Source organism: Equus przewalskii, chromosome 6 (assembly GCF_037783145.1).
Source record: "Equus przewalskii isolate Varuska chromosome 6, EquPr2, whole genome shotgun sequence".
Lineage (NCBI taxonomy): Eukaryota > Metazoa > Chordata > Mammalia > Perissodactyla > Equidae > Equus > Equus przewalskii.
This window is the reverse complement of record NC_091836.1, coordinates 31,428,726-31,446,938: the sequence shown is the minus strand read 5'-3', so window position 1 is coordinate 31,446,938 and position 18,213 is coordinate 31,428,726. Positions and strand designations below refer to the sequence as shown.

The 18,213-nt window shown below is 36.3% G+C and overlaps 2 protein-coding genes across 3 annotated transcripts in view; both read left to right on the top strand.

The window, feature by feature from the left end:
• Positions 1–18,213, top strand: part of OR6M1 (olfactory receptor family 6 subfamily M member 1) — an 86,768-nt gene that overhangs the window by 12,240 nt on the left and 56,315 nt on the right. The window lies entirely within an intron of this gene.
• On the top strand, positions 14,445–15,386 carry LOC103549995 (olfactory receptor 6M1-like). Its single transcript, XM_070626654.1, has one exon. The coding sequence runs from the start codon at positions 14,445–14,447 to the stop codon at positions 15,384–15,386; it is 942 nt and encodes a 313-aa protein (XP_070482755.1).

Genomic DNA, 18,213 nt, shown 5'->3' with positions numbered 1-18,213 from the left:
ATAGCTCTTTTCTCAAAACTTTTGTATTCTGCTGAGTCTTTATTGGTCAGAAAGGACAACTGGACAGTGTACCTAGTGTAGCGAGGAAGGGACAGGAAGGAGAGACTATTAGGAAGCAAGATTAAAAAGAGAAACGTAACCATGGAACCAGTTCTGACCCTGTTGCTGAGTACCTTAGAGGATAAGAAAGCCTGAGGTGTTCAACAGCTAAATATAATCTTAAGCACTGATGTGGGATTCCGCCCAAATATGGGTAGCATCACATTGCCACTGTGGGGACCTGAGGTTGGCCACCCCAAGATATGTCTCTTTGGCATCGGCCACCCCAAGATATGTCTCTTTGGCATCAGGATTATTTGAGGCTGATTGCTTTTGATAAACTGGGACAGGGAAGGAGGCTCTGAGGAATGGAACTTGCCCCTTGTTAGGACACGTTTACATTTGTAAGGTAAATCTCTATCTGTAAAAGGTGCCTCCCTCTCTGTACCAGGAAGAAGAAAGGCAATGACCTACTCTCTAAAAACTCTTAATCAATACCAAAAGCAAGGACTTAAAATCTGCATTTTATTGTGCTAGTCTGGTAACCTCCTGTAACTGACTTCCCTCCCCCTCCCAACGTTGGCATTCCTTAAGAATTAAGCATCTTTCCTTAGGCTAGGAACCGATTGCTGCTGCGCTCACCTGTGACCGCCCAGCTCCAGACATAGACTTGCCTCCTGCTACGCCCACCGAGATAGCAGACCATTACCTGCTGTGTCCATCAAGCACTGTGCCGACAGGGCAATCTTGTGACTATTGTGGGAGGGACATTTCAATCACATGTGAAACACCCTGTTTGGGGCTATATAACCACTCTGTGCACCCCACTTCTTTGGTGCCCTTTCTTCCTTCGGGAAGAAAGGCCCCGGGCCATGGTTCCTCATAAAGCTTTGTTTAATTTTCTCTTGCTATTCTGTCTCATGTGAATTTAATTCGTTCTCCAGCCAGACGAACCCCCATTTGGGGAGAGGAAATGTCCACCTCCCCTATACCACCATAAGGGGAATTGTAATAACATATAAGAAAAAACAACTCCTGACATCCAGAACTGATCTGATGTTCACAGATAGGTTTCAGTGTTATTACAAACTGATATGATGCTCCTAGATAAGTCGTACTTTTCTCCTGTTGGCCACAGAGTGTTTTGCAGAACATCCGTTTCAGACAAGGTCACTGTGCAATACAAAATACCACACATCCTCCTTTCTTGCAGAATTGGATGGCTGCTACGTCTTTACCAATTACAGCTTTATCTCACTCTGTCTACACTTGCTGTAAATAAGATGTACTGAGATACTCAATCATAGAATTACCACATCTTTCTGTGAGCACCCAAGCCAGAGCAAGCCCCCACTTCTTTGGATCCTCCCCAAAAATACCCAACCAAAGCCTAAATCCTGTAATAGCTACACTGTCTTCCTAAGACATTCCATGTTCTCTATATATGGATTCTCCCTCACTGCAATGAATAATAAACCCAGGTTTTCCCACTATAGATTTGATCCTAGTAGCCTTTGGCATAAAGGCAATGACCCATAGCAGGACATAAGGCCCTGATAAAAGGCAGAACAAGCCTTAGAGCCCCTGAATCCAGTTCACAGGATACCTGAGAAACCCAAAAATAAGAAAAAGTAGACAAAAACACAGAATGATGTAAAAAGGACCAAGAATCTTCTTGGGCTCTTCATCACCTGATGAGTCTAATGATCCCTAATGAGGAGGAATTGATGATTAAATAAGACTACACCATAAAATACAGATTATATTAATTATGTCTTTGCATGCCTAAATAAAGGTTATATAAAGCTGTGTTTTGTTTACCCATAAAATTGGTTTTCTTATCTCAGTTATCTATAATATCTATGTTATAAATTCCCTGTGTTAAAGAACTCCATTCAGGTGTTGTTCATGCAAAACATCTAAACATAAGTGGGCATGGCCAATATTTGTTTATGACTTTGGTGCCAAAGGCCTGTGAGGGCACCAGTTATGGAAACGCTTGTAACCCAGCTGGTAGGAAAAGAGAATGGCCCCGATCAGGAATTGCAGATAAATCTGTCCGTGTAATATTTTGTAATCAGAAAAGCCTTATTTTGATTACTTCTTCCTCAAATCCTATTTTGATTTTTATTTTTCCTTTGGTATTACCCACCTTTTAAGTTCTATTGTCTTTTGCTCACAGATCCAGACCTCACACCAAAAGAGATCTGTTTGAATTCATTTATGAATCCAACTTATTAAATTGTTCTCATTTACTAGATTTTTCTCATTCAATTTTGTGATAGTTGGAAAATGTTAAGTTATCTAAGTCCTTGACAGTTATCAAATCAATGACCGACTTCTTGAACATCTTTTCCTTCTATGATTTCCCCCCACTTTTCACCGCTCTCACCATAGGCCTAAGAGAGAGCTGATCCATGGATGATCACCCCAAATCTCTCAGGGGACAGTTCTTTAAACACAAATTTCTATTCTATACACTAAAAGGCTGAGTTGAAATTGTTTATGTTAATAGGTTTTTTTCTATTCGTGCACATGGTTTTGACATCCTGGTAAAGACTGGACTCAAGCAGCAGTACCTGATTCACTTAAGCATTTTTAAATGTCCAGGATGGGCTTATTTGCTTTGAGAAGACCTCCGTCCTATTCAGCTTGTACAGTGGAGGCCTAGAAGAAGGGAAAAATGTTCAAATGAGAACTGGACGGTGCTTTCACTTGTGTACAAACCTTTGAAAGCCTACAAGGATAAACATGAAACTAAGTATTTAGAAAAAGGATTTTTAAAACTTCTTAATTCATTCATAGTTATCTTACACTTGAAAACTTTTTAAAGGCTGAAAGGAGGGGCTGGCCCCGTGGCCGAGTGGTTGGGTTCGCGCGCTCCGCTGCAGGCGGCCCAGTGTTTCGTCGGTTCGAATCCTGGGCGCGGACATGGCACTGCTCATCGGACCGCGCTGGGGCAGCGTCCCACATGCCACGGCTGGAGGAACCCACAGCGAAGAGTATACAACTATGTACCGGGGGGCTTTGGGGAGAAAAAGGAAATAATAAAATCTTAAAAAAAAAAAAAAAAAAAGGCTGAAAGGAAATACTCCAAATAATAAACACTGGTTAATTTGGATGATACTTTATGTAACATTTTCTTTAACACTCTGCTTTTCTATATTTCCCACATGTTCTGTGCGCAAATCCATAAATTTTAATTTTAAAAAATGGAATGGGAATTTTTTATGAGGTTAAATTCATTTCTATGCTGATACACAGGTATCTATCTAAGAAGTGAATCTCTTATTTGGTATATAAATAGGAAATTATTTTATTCAATCTGTTTTAAACTCTCATAGTTCAACCCCTTAAATTTGATGTCCATTTTAGGAGTAAGAATAGATATCTAAAACTTACATTTTTTAAAAAAACTTAATTAATTTTTACTTTATTCTTATAGTTAAATGCCCTAAGGAATTCCTTTTTCCTTGAGTTCAAGTTTGAAAATTAATCTTGAGGGAAATGTATTGAGCCAGAGTGAACTGATTGCAACGTTTATTATTTTCAGAATATCTCCACCTGTAGCAAGTTAGCTGTGAAGTTCTTAAGTGGTCATAGTAACTAAAGAATACAGTAATTAATCTGGGACTCTAGATCCCATATCCGATATAAATAAATCATAGCTTCAGGGTAGAATTGAAAGTAATATAAAAGCCATAAACTAACCCACCACCAAAGGATAATCATCATGATATATAAGGTCCCAGCTCAAGTGACAATTCTGTAAACTTTTGAAAAAATGTATTATCTGCGATTATTTATGAAGCACAACCTGATATACTTTAGTGTTATGTGCAAAGTAGCTATATGATACTCTGTGTCTTTAACCAAGAACTTCTAAATAATTTTAAAAGCCACCAAAAGCTATCTGGTCATCCAGATAGAAACTGGTGTAAATCAGACACCTTCCTCAGGCCCAAAATGATTGGTCGGATCCTTTATTCTGCTTCCTATTCTTTGAGTCTGTTTTCTCCTCTTCATCCTTACCATTTCAGAAGTTAGGGTTTTTATTACGCTTTATAGGATTGTTGGAATGGCCTAAGTCTAGCCTTATCTCCACCTTATTAAACATCCATATGTTAGCAAGAGTAACTTTCTAAAATACAAATATGATCAAATAGCATCTCTCAATAGTTCCTAATGACCTTTCACAATATGTCATATAAGACCATCATATCTGTCCTTCACTTGTGTCAACCTCACCAACTGTTCTTCTTCCGAAGTGCCTGCCTCACCAAATAACTTCAAGATCCCAGGATGCTCCATGCCCTTCAAAGTCTTTTATCTTATAAAATTCTACTTATTTTGACATAAATGCTTCCCCCAACACTATTGCCACTAAACTCATTAAAAACATATTCCTTATCGTTTAAGAGTCATTGTGTTCTCTGTGATGGCATTCTTGTCTAACACTCCCCCCACCCAAACACATACACACGAGGAAGAGTAAAGCTTTCCTTGCTGTTTCCACAGTATTGCTGGCCTCAGTCTATCAGTCCCACAGTAGGCCTTGATTTTTCTCATCTTCCACCCATGAACTCCACGAAGGCAAATATTTCTGCTAAGTTATTGCTGTATCATTAGTTCTGAGCATCAATTAACTACATTTAATAAATATGTATTTAATTATCTCTTAATAAGTGTTTATTTAATAATTAAACATTCCAGGCACTCTCCAGGCATTGGGGTTCAGCAACGAATACAAGAAAGAGTCTCTGTTCTCAACGGGCTTATGTTCTAGTGATGAGAGGGATGACTTAAATAAACACATTAGAAAACATCAAGTAGTAATTAGTGCTACACAGAGACTTGAACTAGAGTCAAGTGATTGAAAGTGAGCGATGGTTGCTTTAGAGTAGATGGTTAGAGAAAGCATCTCTGAGATGGTAACATTTATGTTGAGATTTAATGATAAGAGGTCAGCCACGGGAAGCTCAAGAGAAACAGCCATCCAAGACATTCCAAATGAGGCAATAGCTATAGCTGAAGTCCTTATAATGACATGAGTTTGGTATGTTCAAGGAGGAAAAAGTAAGCAATGTGACTGAGAATAATAGATAAGAGAGCTTGACAGTGACACAAAATAAGACCAGAGAGGTCAGCATGTAGTGATTTATAAAATTGAGTAAGGAGTTTAGATTTCATTCTAAATGTCATGTGGAATCATGGGAGGATTTTAATCTCATTTATATATGTAGAAGAACATTCTAATGGCTGCATGTGGAGAATAGGGCATACGAAGAAGAGAATAGAAAAGCTGAGAGAGCTAATAAGAGGCAAAACAGAAGTCCAAACTAGGGATGGCCATGAGTTGGACTAGACTTGTTGCAATGAAGGAGGAGGGAGATGGTAGAATTTGGAATATATTTTGATGATAGAATAGTATAACATATACACCTGACTACATCTGAATCTCTCTCAGACTCAAAGTGGTGGTTGGCTACACTACAATCTGAGAAAGACATAAAAAGCCTGGAAATAAGCTCATCGTATTACATTAACTAGTGGTTGGTAGCCAAGAGAAAAGAGCTCTACTTTTAGTATGAAAAACCAAGGAAGGATTTTCACTTCCATAGATAGTATACTAGGTACTTTGGACTAAACTTCCACAGAAGATAACTATAATATTTGGTTTTACCACAGTTCTATCTGGGCCGATAGATCTAGCAGACAAGAAATTTGGAACAGTAAAATTAACAAGAGCAATACAATGCAGCTTTATATACATAATATAGATTTATATAGAACTCATTATCCAACAATCTAGAAATCTAGAAAATATATCCAATTCAAGTTCGTTTGGAACATTTACAAAAATTAGCATATGATATATCACAAAGAAATAAATAAATTCAAAAAAATAATTAAACCTTCTTCTTAGAAAAAAGCAACTAAGTTAGAGACCACCAATTAAACAAGTAGCTTTTGAAACCCATTTGTTTGAAAATGTGTGTAGGATTTCCCAAAACTCATGAGTTAAAGAGGAATTCATAAAGGACATTATAAATATTTAGAACTAAAAGACAACAGAAGAGAACTTGAGGATTTCAGCTAAAGTTTTATGTAGAATTAAATTCAGGTACATTTATTAACAAGAAAAGAAAGATAAAATTAAGCTAAGCATCCAAAACAAAACATTATTAAAATAAAAATTTTGTAGGGTAAAGGAATTAATGGTAGAGCAGAAATAACAAATAGGATCAACAAAACCAAATGACAATCTAAAACATCTAGTAAAACATATTAAAAAGAGAAAAGGTCTGAGAAAGCCTCAGATTCCTTAGTAGAGCTGACAGAAGGTACTTCTCTTCTGAAGCCGGTAAGTACTGATGGGAGGAGGTGACTACTTCCTGAAAAGCTAAAACAGCAGTGCAAGACTTCAAGAAACATGAGAAATCAGGAAAACATGATACCACCAAATGAACACAATAATTTTCCAGTAACTCTCTCCAAAGAAAGCAAGATCTGTGGTTTGCCAGGTAAGAATTCAAAATAGCTGTTTTAAGGAACCTCAGTGAGCTACAAGAAAACACAAGAAGACAATTCAGGAAAACAACACAAACAAAATGAGAAGTTTAACAGAGAAATAGAAATTACAAAAAAAGAACTAAACAGAAATTCTGGAGCTGAAGAACACAATGAATGGAATGAAAAAATGCAATGGAGAGCATCAACAGCAAACTTGATAAACGAGACAAAATAATCTGTGAAGTCGAAGAGGTCACCTGAATTATCCAGTCAGAGGGAAAAACAATGAAAAAGAGAAAAGAAAGCCTATGTGAATTATGGAATTCCATTAAAAGAAATAATCTACACATTATTAAAGTCCCAGAGAAGAGGAGTGGGAGAAAGATACAGACAGATTATTTTAAGAAATATGGCTGAGAACTCCTCAAATCAAAGGAGAGATTTGGACATCCAAGTTCACAGAGGTCATAGTTTCCCAAAAAGATTCGACTCCAAAAGATCTTCTCCAAGACACATTATAATACAGTCATGTGTCACTAAATGAAGAAGACGTGTTCTGAGAAATGTGTCATTAGGCAATTTCACCATTGTGCCAACATCATAGAGTGTACTTACAAACCTATGTGGTATAGTCTACCACACACCTAGGCTATATGATACTAAGTTTAGGCAACCACCATCGTATATGTGTTCTGTTATTGACCAAAATATCGTTATGCAGAGCATGACTATATGACTGTCTAAAATGAAAGACAAAGAAAGAATTTTAGAAGCAGCAGGGGAAAAAAGATTCTCATGCAATAGGGAAACCATAATGCTATCAGATTTCTCAACAAAAATCTTGCAGGCCAGGAGAGAGTGGGGTGATATATTCAAAGTACTAAAAGAAAAAAACTGCCAACCAAAATTACTTTATCCTGCAAAGCTGTTCTTCAGAAATAAGGGAGAGATAAAGACTTTCCTAGACAAACAAAAACTGGGAGGGTCTCCACCACTAGGCCTGTCTCACAAGAAATGCTGAAAGGAGTTCTGAAAGCTGAAATAAAAGGATGCCATTAAGAACATGAAAATACAAAACATATTGGTAAAGGTAAGACTACAATCAGATTCAGAATACTCAATTACTAAAATATGGTATTTCGATAATCACTTAACTATAGTATAAAGGTTAAAGGAAAAATGCATTAAAATAGCTGCAGCTATAATAATTTGCTAATGGATATACATTAACATATGACAAAAAAGGTATACATTGTGACATCAAAAACATAAAATATGAGGAGGGGAGAAAAAGAGGAGAGTTTTTGTATGTGATCAAAGTTAAGCTATCACCTTAAAATAGACTGTTTTGCCTAAAAGATGTTTTATGTAAGCTTCATGATAACCACAAAGCAAAAACTTATAGCAGATATCCAAAAGGTGAAGAGCAGGGAATCAAAGCATAACACTATGTAAAATCATCAGTTCACAAATTAAGACAGCAAGAGAGAAAGAAAGAAACACAGGAACTACAAAACAGCCAAAAACAATAAGATAGCATAAGTAAGTTCTTACCTTACTTAAAGTAATCAATAATTAACTTAAAAGTAAAAGAATTAAACTCTCAAATAAAAAGGTATAGAGTGGCTAAATGGGTTAAAACACAAGACTCAACTATATGTTGACTATAAGATACTCACTTCAGGTTTAATGACACAGGTAGCTCAAAGGGAAAGGATGGAAAAAGATACACATGCTAATGGAAACCAAAAGAGAGCAAGGGTAGCTACATTTATATCAGGAAAAATAGATTTATAAACTAAACTATAACAAGCGACAAAGAAGGTCACTTCATAATGATAAAGGGGTCAATTCATCAAGAGGACATAATATTATAAATATATACACACCCACTATCAGAACACCAAAACATATTAAGCAAATACTTGCAGATCTGAAGTTAGAAATGTAAGCAAATACTTGCAGATCTGAAGGGAGAAAGAGACAACAGTACAATAATAACAGGGGGCTTCTTATGTGTCAAATCATCACTGTATATGTTAACCATTTACAAGTGAATTTGCCAATTATACCTCACTAAAGCAAAAAAAATTGAATAAAATAAATTAGATGATTCCACTATACATGCAGTAGAATGGCTAAATCTTAAAAAGGCTACCATCACCAAGTGTTGGCAAGGATGTGGAACTATAGGATTCTTGTAACTTGCTAGTACAAATGACAGTGATACAACGACTTTGGAGAACACCTTGACAATTTCTTATATAGTTAAACATGTACTTAAAACAGTCATTCCACTCTTAGGAATGTAACCAAGAGAAATGAAAACAAATAGTCACACAAGAACTCAAATGTTCATAGAATCTTTATTCATAATAGCCCCAAATTGAAAACAACTCTGGTGTCCAACATCTGATGAATAGATAAACATACTGTGATATATCTATGCAATCCGTATGATAGATAATCCTCAGTGATACGCAGGAAGAAACTACTGATAGCTGAAACACTTGGATTAATCTCAAGGTGTCAGATTAAGTGAAAGAAAACAAACACAAAAGACTACATGCTATAAGATTGCATTTATATAAAATTCCAGAAAATTCAAAATGGCACTGAAAGAAAACACATCCGTGGCTGTCTGGCTGAGGTGGGGAGGAGAGAGCATTAACTGTAAAAGGGCACAGGGAAACTTTTTAAGATAACGTATGTATTCTGAACCATTGTTGTAATGATGGTGATGGCTGCATGACTGCATACACTTGTCAAAACTCAACAAATTATGCACTTAAAATTGCCTATTGTGTATAAATCATATCTCAATAAAATAGATTTTAAAATATGTACATAGACGTATTTCTATGTAAATAATCTCTGAAAAAGCAGTCTAAAGCTTATTTCAATACATTGTGAACATTTCAGAAAAAATATTTTTTACTTTTTCCAACTTTCGAGTTCCCCGAGGCTTTAAAGTTCTCTAAGTTTTTCTTTAACTAAATAAGATAAATACCCAAAAGAATCTCCCAGGAGACCTTAACTTTGTAACTGTGACTAGTTATTTCAATTCTGACATTCTGTGATTGCAATAATAATAATTAACCTTTTTTCATGCCATGGTCCCAAGAGCCATTCCAAACCAAATCTCTAAAGGTGAACAAAAAAATCATTAAATGTCACAGCTCGTCCAATGGTAATCACTTTAATACAGATAACATTATTTTCTGTAGAAAGTGAATAAGTTGGATATATCTCAAATCAAGTCATAATATGCCTGTAGAAAGTGAATAAGTTGGATATATCTCAAATCAAGTCATAATATGCCTGACGAATGAACAGGAGTGACTTACCAATAAGATGCAAGTGTCGAGAGAGATTTCAGAGAATGCAAATATAAATTTCGCTAACAATCAGGGCTATTCAAGAAGAATGAGATGCCTCAAGAAATTGTGAGTTCAACATCAGTGGACAGTAACTTGGTAGAGACATTGCAGAATATTTTAGGACCAGCCTAGCTCATATGCCCTTCAAGTTCTCTTCTAATCTGACATTATATAGTTTTGAATAATTCCAGGTTTCTAGATAGATCCCAAGAAGAAATAGAAATTCACTGAATAGATAGGAAATTTCATCCCTACAACTGAAAAAAATCTGAGTTTTGGGAAGCTTTCAGTCACTTTTGCCAAGATGGAGAACAGAAGTCAAAGGACCTGCTCTCAATTCAGCTGTGTTTGACTTCCTGATTCTTCACCAAACCTAACCATTCTGCGCTACTTGGCAAATATGTGATCCAGAATACATATGACTTAAAACTCAGAGGAATATTCTGAGATTGAGATGCACTGGTGTGTAAAAAGATTAAACAATAATATAACACTTGGACTTGTTTAGTTTAAGTCAAGACTTAGACTTTTGCTGTGGGAATAAGAAAAGGAACTGGGAAAAGTAATCAGAGGTTACAAAAAGACAGTTGTGCATTCAAAGGAGGAAAGAGTACTTAAGCAAAAATTGAATAATCATTCGGTGTGAGTTTGACAAAAGAGTTAGCTATCCTATGGGAAGAGTCTCCGACTAAGACTGAGAGAGACTTATGCAGAATTCAAAATTGAAGCAATAAAGAAATTTAAAGAATAATGGATGAAATGCAGTAGGGAAAAAAAAAAAACCAGTGTTAGAGGTTCTCATCTTTGAATGAAGAAAATACCAACTGCTCCACAATCTGTATGATGTAAGTACACTTTATTATGTGATTATCCATATATATGTGTTAACAGTATGTCTTGCTAGATTTGTTTACATGTATATTTTATAAGTTAGAATGTAATTACTGTTCTGCACAAGTTTTATTGACTGAAGATGTGTAATAGCTTTACCATAAGTATGTATGTGAACGTTTTTAATGTTCTTCAATTACAATTTAACTTTTTCACATTTTACTGATAGCAGCAAAGATCTCAAATTATCACTAACCCTCACCCTCCCACTCATATTAGTCCTTTTCTGTTCATCCTTCCCCAACTTTATGTTCTTAACAAACATTTTTTGCACAACAGGTAAGTATACATCACCGTCGTAGTGCCTATCATGGAACCTTGAGTCTGGCATTATAACTATCCTCATTTTAGAGATGAAAAAGATAAGATTCAGATGCTTAAGAGTCCTATTAAAGATCTTGAAGGTACACGTGGCCAAACAAGAAATAGAACACAGGTTCTCTGATTCCAAAACCTGCTACACTTTTTCCATTATTCCACACTTTCCTGACTAAATCTGGAATCTTGAAATGTGCAAACATGCAATTTTATACAATTTTTTGATGATAGACTGAAATTGTAAGGAATAAAAATACACCCAAAAAATAAAAGCCTTAATTTGGCAAGGGTACAATTAAATTATTATATACAGATTGTCACGGTCCAGAGCATTTACTCCTAGACATGACCAGTCTTGAGAGCCCAGGGATCATCTAGAAAAGGCTAACACAACGCCAGGGTTTTTTTCACTATCATGAAGTTAAGAGACTGCCCAGAGGGGAGAAATGCTACATCTTTTGTTCTTTCTAGAGAAGCGTATTTGACCCAAACACAGCAGAATAGAAAGTTTTCAATGCCATTTTTTCTATAGCTGTGTAACCCTATGACAACCATGGCAAACAGCAATCTATTTGTCTTTACCTCTCCCGGATTTCTGTTCTTTAAAAATGGCATAATGCTTTTGAAGATCCCAAATTGTCTAATTTTACAACACTAGAGGGGAATCAAGCTTCTATCAGGGCCATTAAACACTGTGTAGGCAAGAAAGAAAATGGAGGATGTTATGCAGATTGTGAAACAATTAACTACATAAATGGAAGGAACAATGGAATAGATGATAGGCAGCTGCGTGAGAATCCACATTATTCTGCCTTAAGATACCTATCAATCTCCAGTGTTGTCAGTGATGAAGGTGGAAAGGGAGAAATGAAAGGGAATTTTAAAGCACTTCTACTTTTCTACAGAGTGTGATCTATTCTACTTTTATATTATACTTTAGTAATATTAATATTTATCTACCCAGATGTGGTTATGCCTTTTTGTGCAGTAGTAATCATTTTGGAAGTTTATTATCTGGCTGCAGAAGCAGTGGTAGGAGGAGTGAATATTAGAATATTTATGGTGGAAAGAATTCCTACTGGTATCAAGACTCTATTTCAATAGATGAGACCCTTTGGAGTCCTTTGATAACTTAAAAGAAGATTAAACATACTGACATGTAACAGTTCAAAAGAATCCTAGAAGAAAAGGAATGATGCACCTTGCTATTGTAAACTGCGGGTTTTTATCCTAGACTTTCCCCCTTCTTGTGACCCTCCCCACCTCTAAACCCTGAAAGATCTGATTTATTAGACACATTGGTGTTTGGGTTCTTTCCTCATGCCCAGCATTAATATTGCAGCAATCAGTTATCCAGAACAACATATATCCCAAACTAACAACTAGAAAAAAGGTAACACACATGAGGAAGGTACAGGTTATGATAAAAATCCGTAAAATGCATTAAATGCATAAAATGATAAAAATCATATTAAAATGCAAACTACAGAGCTTACCATTACTTAATCTTGGGCAGCTGGAATCCCATGCTTAAGGGAGGAGCTCCATATATTTTGATTTATTTATTTAATAATTAAAATAGCAACTTTTGTACCCAAAGAATGAGAGATTAAATAGATATGGTACCTGCCCTCATGGGAAACAAAAGAAATACTTAGATTGGAGAGGAATATGTAGATGATCAATATTCTTTTATAGATGTAGAAACTTGGGGCAGGAATCTAAGAGAAAGTAAAAAGAACTCATCTACTAAATTCAAAAGCAAGTCAAGTTATTCAGCTCCAATTATCTTTGAAAATTACTCTTAGATGGGCAAAAACCACTATGCATTTGTAAAGGAGCTTACTCACAACAACCTAGAAACATCAAATAATTCTAAGAAACCAATATTTCCCTAAATAGAACAGAGAAGCTGAGGACAAACCCTTAATATTAAAACAATAAGGATAAGTTGATTTGTGGGATAAATGAGTGTTGAATGAAAATAAAGAGGGAACTGCAGGAAAAAGTCACAGTCAACTTTTCAGATGTAAATCCGCTCAGAAAAAAAAAGTAGTTAAGGCAAAAAATAGCTGCTAGAAGTTACTTATTCCAGATAGAGAGCCTGGAGAAAATGATTTTCTTAAAAAGAAATTGGATGGGCTCCTGGCCTAGAAACAATGTAGCTCAGGTTCATAGATTGGTTGTTTAAATTTGAAACTAAAGGATTAGCCACAAATAATAGACCAAAAGACTAGGCTTCAACTGAATTTTATAGACATGCAATAAGAGGTCCAGCAAAGTTGAGCAGTTTTCAAAGATTAAGCTCAATATTTCAAAAACCATTTATCTGCATCCACTTTTTTGCGCTACTATTAATAACCGGATCTTCAAATGGCTGAAAAGAATATAAAGTGTAAGAGATCTAGTTGAGAGAACCTATAAGAATCAGTTGGAGAATGGGAGGGGAAATTGTTATTCTTCTAGATGCTGCCATATGCACACATTGCAAGGAACAAAAAAGAAACACACCAATCATTTTCTCAAAAACTTTTTTCAAAATATATAATAGTTTATGCAAATTATCAACCATACATCATCTACCTACTTGTTATATAACAGTGTAGATAACAAAAAAGTTATGTCATTATAGAAAATAAACCCAAAAAATCGTGCTAATTATACAGAGATCAATTATAATTACCTCAAAATGACTTGGGTCCAACTAGATATTCATTGATACTCAATACATAATACCAACAACAAAAGTGAGTAGAGACAAATACAGGTTCCCAGTCATGTGAGTGTCCAGTTTTCATAGTTTTTGCTCCGTCATTTAGACGATACTCGAATATTGAAATAATTTTGAGAAAATAACTCAACTTTCACTACCATTCCGTTTCTCCATTTTCCAAACTGATTGATTGGATTCTCAGTTAAGTGTGTCTCTCTTCTTAGGCACAAAACTTAGCTGAGAAAATAATACATCAGGAAGAGTGAAAGAGAGAAAGAAAGGAGCATGGGGTAAAAGAGAATAAAATCACAAAGATTACAGTTCCATGGAGCCATGAAGATAATTTCAGTCAACCGAAAATTTTAAATACAGTCTGAGAATACTGAGATTAGATGAAGTCATGTAATTTATGCAAGGTCCTACATTTATTAGGGTCAGAGACAGGATGAAAACAAATCACTCTTGACTCTTCATTCAAAGCTTTTCTACTTCTTCTTATCACTGATATTGACAGTCAAAAACGTATAGGCTGATTTTCGTCTCTATTTTTTCAGACACGTGCTGCCCACCAAACACTGCATGCAACAGATATGCAAAATCAGACCACAGTGACTGAATTTACCCTGACTGCCTTCCCTGTTCTCCAGAAGCTTCAGATTTCCCTCTTTGTGGTCCTCTTGTTTACTTACATGCTTACTCTAACAGGAAATATTGTCATCATTTCCCTAATATGGGCTGATAATCGCCTCCAAACCCCCATGTACTTCTTCCTCAGCAATTTGTCATTTTTGGACATTTTATACACTACCTCAGTTACCCCAAAACTGTTAGCCTGTCTCCTAGAGGACAGAAAGATCATATCTTTTGCTGGCTGCATCACCCAAACATACTTCTTTTTTTTCCTGGGGACAGTAGAGTTTATCCTCTTGGCAGTGATGTCCTTTGACCGCTACGTGGCCATCTGTAACCCCCTCCACTACACCATCATCATGAACAGCAGGGTCTGTCTCCTGCTGGTTCTGGGCTGCTGGATGGGGGCCTTCCTGTCAGTTCTCTGCCCGACTATTATAGTATCCAGATTGCCTTTCTGTTATAAGGAAATTAGTCACTTCTTCTGTGACATTGCCCCTCTGCTTCATGTAGCCTGCATAGACACTTATTTTATTGAGATGATAAACTTTCTCTTATCTTCCCTCGTCCTCCTGAGCTCACTGGTGCTCACCACTGTGTCCTACACTTACATCATTTCTACCATCTTGAGCATCCCTTCAGCCCAAGGACGTCAGAAGGCCTTTTCCACCTGTGCTTCTCACATCACTGTTGTCTCCATTGCCTATGGGAGCAACATCTTCATGTATGTGAGGCCCAGTCAGAGTCATTCCCTGGATTTTGACAAAGTCACAGCTGTCCTCACCACAATGGTGACCCCTCTTCTGAACCCCTTCATTTATAGTTTCAGGAATGAAAAGGTAAAGGAAGTTTTGAGAGAAGCAGTCTGCAAAAGTATGTCCTTATTGCAAAGGAAAACTTGAAAACATTGCACAGAAGAAATTGAAACTTTGTTTGCTAAAAATGGCTATTTTCAAAAATTTGGACTCAATGTGGAGAAAGGCATGCTTGAAGACCAAAAATCAAAGATATGTGGGAACATAGGACAAGACTTCATGCCACATCAGGTGAAAAGTATTGTAGTCAAGGTCCAGAGGAGGAAATTCAGTCATGGAGAAAATAACATGTGCTGAACTCTATTATTTGACTGTCTCACACATGGAATATCACAGATTAATGAAAAGTACTGAACTGAAGTCACAAAATCTGAATTTTAAGCCTGGCTCTATCACTTTTCTATCAGGTTACACTTAGCCTTCTAAATTTTAGTTTTCTCAATGGTAAAGTGGGGAGTAACTCCAAATCGCCAGAGTTGTACAGTGCCAAAGGCAGCAAACAGCTCTTTAAATTAAGCTACTATATAAATGGCTACTATTTACAGCCCCACTTAAATTCAGCTTTTTTCCTGCTAATTTTGTTAATATAAACTAAAAATATTCTTGGATAAAGCATGATTTCTCCAAAAACCAAGCAACCCAAAAATCTTTTTGCCTCCTGTTTTGATTCTGGAGCTAGCAAAAATGATTACTTATTTAACAGTTTTTTGAAGAATATCTCTAGTGGCTCCAGCCCAAGCAATTATGAAGACTTCTATGATTTTTGCTAGGCCCTGTACTTCAGTCATGTTAATCAGCCACCCCTTAGTCATATATTTAAAAAGAATTTGTGATTTATTTAATCTTCAGATTGAGATATCATGATTATGTTATCAATATAATGAAATAATAATACATTTTGATTGAATCACATAAAAGAATGCCAGAAAATGATAAGACAAGCCACATATTGGGAGAAAATGTTTTCAAAATATATATCTGATAAATTACCTGTATCTGAAATATATTTTTAAACTTTTACTGCTTAATAAGAATAAAAACAATCTGATTTTTTTTGAATTGGCCAAAAGATTTGAACAGACAGTTTAAAAATGATAATGTACAAAAAGAAAATAAATACATGAAAAGATCCTCAGCACTATTAATGATTAAAGAACTGCAAACTAAAACAAAATTATGAGATTCCAGGCAATATGCCAATAAAATAGCACATGGGAGTTTTCCACCATATTCCCCCAAAGAACACCAATTTTCATAATGGTCCATGGATGAGAGTGCCTTTGTAGAAGTCTGGGAGTCCAGTAGAGAAGTTCCAGCACAGTGTTGGAGAGAAAAATCCAAGGTCAGATGCATTGAAGACGATAAGAGGAACAGTTTCACTTTATCCCATAACCCTTCCCCTAAGGCAGGACACTTTAGTGTTATGAAGAACCTTCTCGGCTGGCAATTTCTCCCATGGAAGAAACTGAGACTATGTAAGTAAGCTTTTCTTCACCTATGCAGGATGCTGCCAAAGAGGCCCACTTCTTTCTTGCCCCATCCAGAACACTGAGGTATGCTGCAGGATAGGAGCACAGAGAGGATGAGAGAACAGCAGCCAGGGCTCTTGGAGGGACGTGGATTCTACTAACTGATTTGTGGACTCCATCAGGAAGCCTGGCCAGGAACTGCTGGGGATGCTTCACCTATGGATCTCCCCAACTGGACCATCAGCACCGTCAATGATCTGTGTACCCATACACCCCCACATCTCATGGCTGGCTCCCTAAGTGTACTCCCAAGGGCAGTGAGTGTGAGCCTTTACAAATGGCTTGTAAGCGTACTCAGAAAGCTACTCGCTGGGACTTGGAAAAAACACAATCTTGAACATTCAGCACCTCCTTAGGGAAAGCAAACAGGAGACTGCCAGCACCAAACCTGACTTTTCAGGATCGAGAAAAAGCATACAATCTTAAGAATCTATCACCCCCACCCCCAACAATAGGTAACAAGAAGTGTGAAGTAGACATGTCCATAGAAAAGGTCTGAGAAAGCCTCAGAATCCTTAGCAGAGCTGGCAGTTGGAATTTCTCTCTTGATGCTATTAGTAAAGACTAGAGGAGTTGACTACTTCCTCAAATACTGAAACTGCAGTGCAAGACTTCAAAGAACATGAAAAATCAGGAAAACCTGATACCACCAAATGAACACAATAATTTTCCAGTAACTGTCCACAAAGAAGGGAGATCTGTGATTTGCCAGATAAAAAATTCAAAATAGTTGTTTTAAGGAATCTCAGTGAGCTACAAGAAAACACAAAAAGACAATTCAAGGAAAACAGGAAAACACCACAAACAAAATGAGAAGTTTAACGGAGAAATAGAAATTATAAAAAAGAACTAAACAGAAATTCTGGAGCTGAAGAACACAATGAATGAAATGGAAAATGCAATGGAGAGCATCAACAGAAGAATTGATCAAGCAAAAGAAAGAATGTGTGAAGTCAAAGACAAGTCATTTGAAATTATCCAGTCAGAAGAGAACAAATAAAAAACGATGAAAAAGAGTGAAGAAGTCCTATGTGAATTATAGGATACCCTTAAAAGAAATAACCTACACATTATTAGAATCCCAGAAGAGGAGAGTAGGAGAAAGGTGAAGAGACCTTATTTCAAGACATATGGCTGAGAACTGCCCAAATCAGAGAAAAGATTTGGACATCCAACTTCATGACGCTCATAGTTCCCCAAAAAGATTCAACCCCAAAATATTTTCTCCAAGACACATTATAATAAAACTTTCTAAAACCAAAGACAAAGAGAGAATTTTAAAAGCAGCAAGGAAAAAAAGTTCTCATGTCCAAGGAATACCAGAAGGCTACCAGGAGGTTTCCCAGTAGAAACCTTACAGGCCAATAAAAAGTGGGAGGATATAT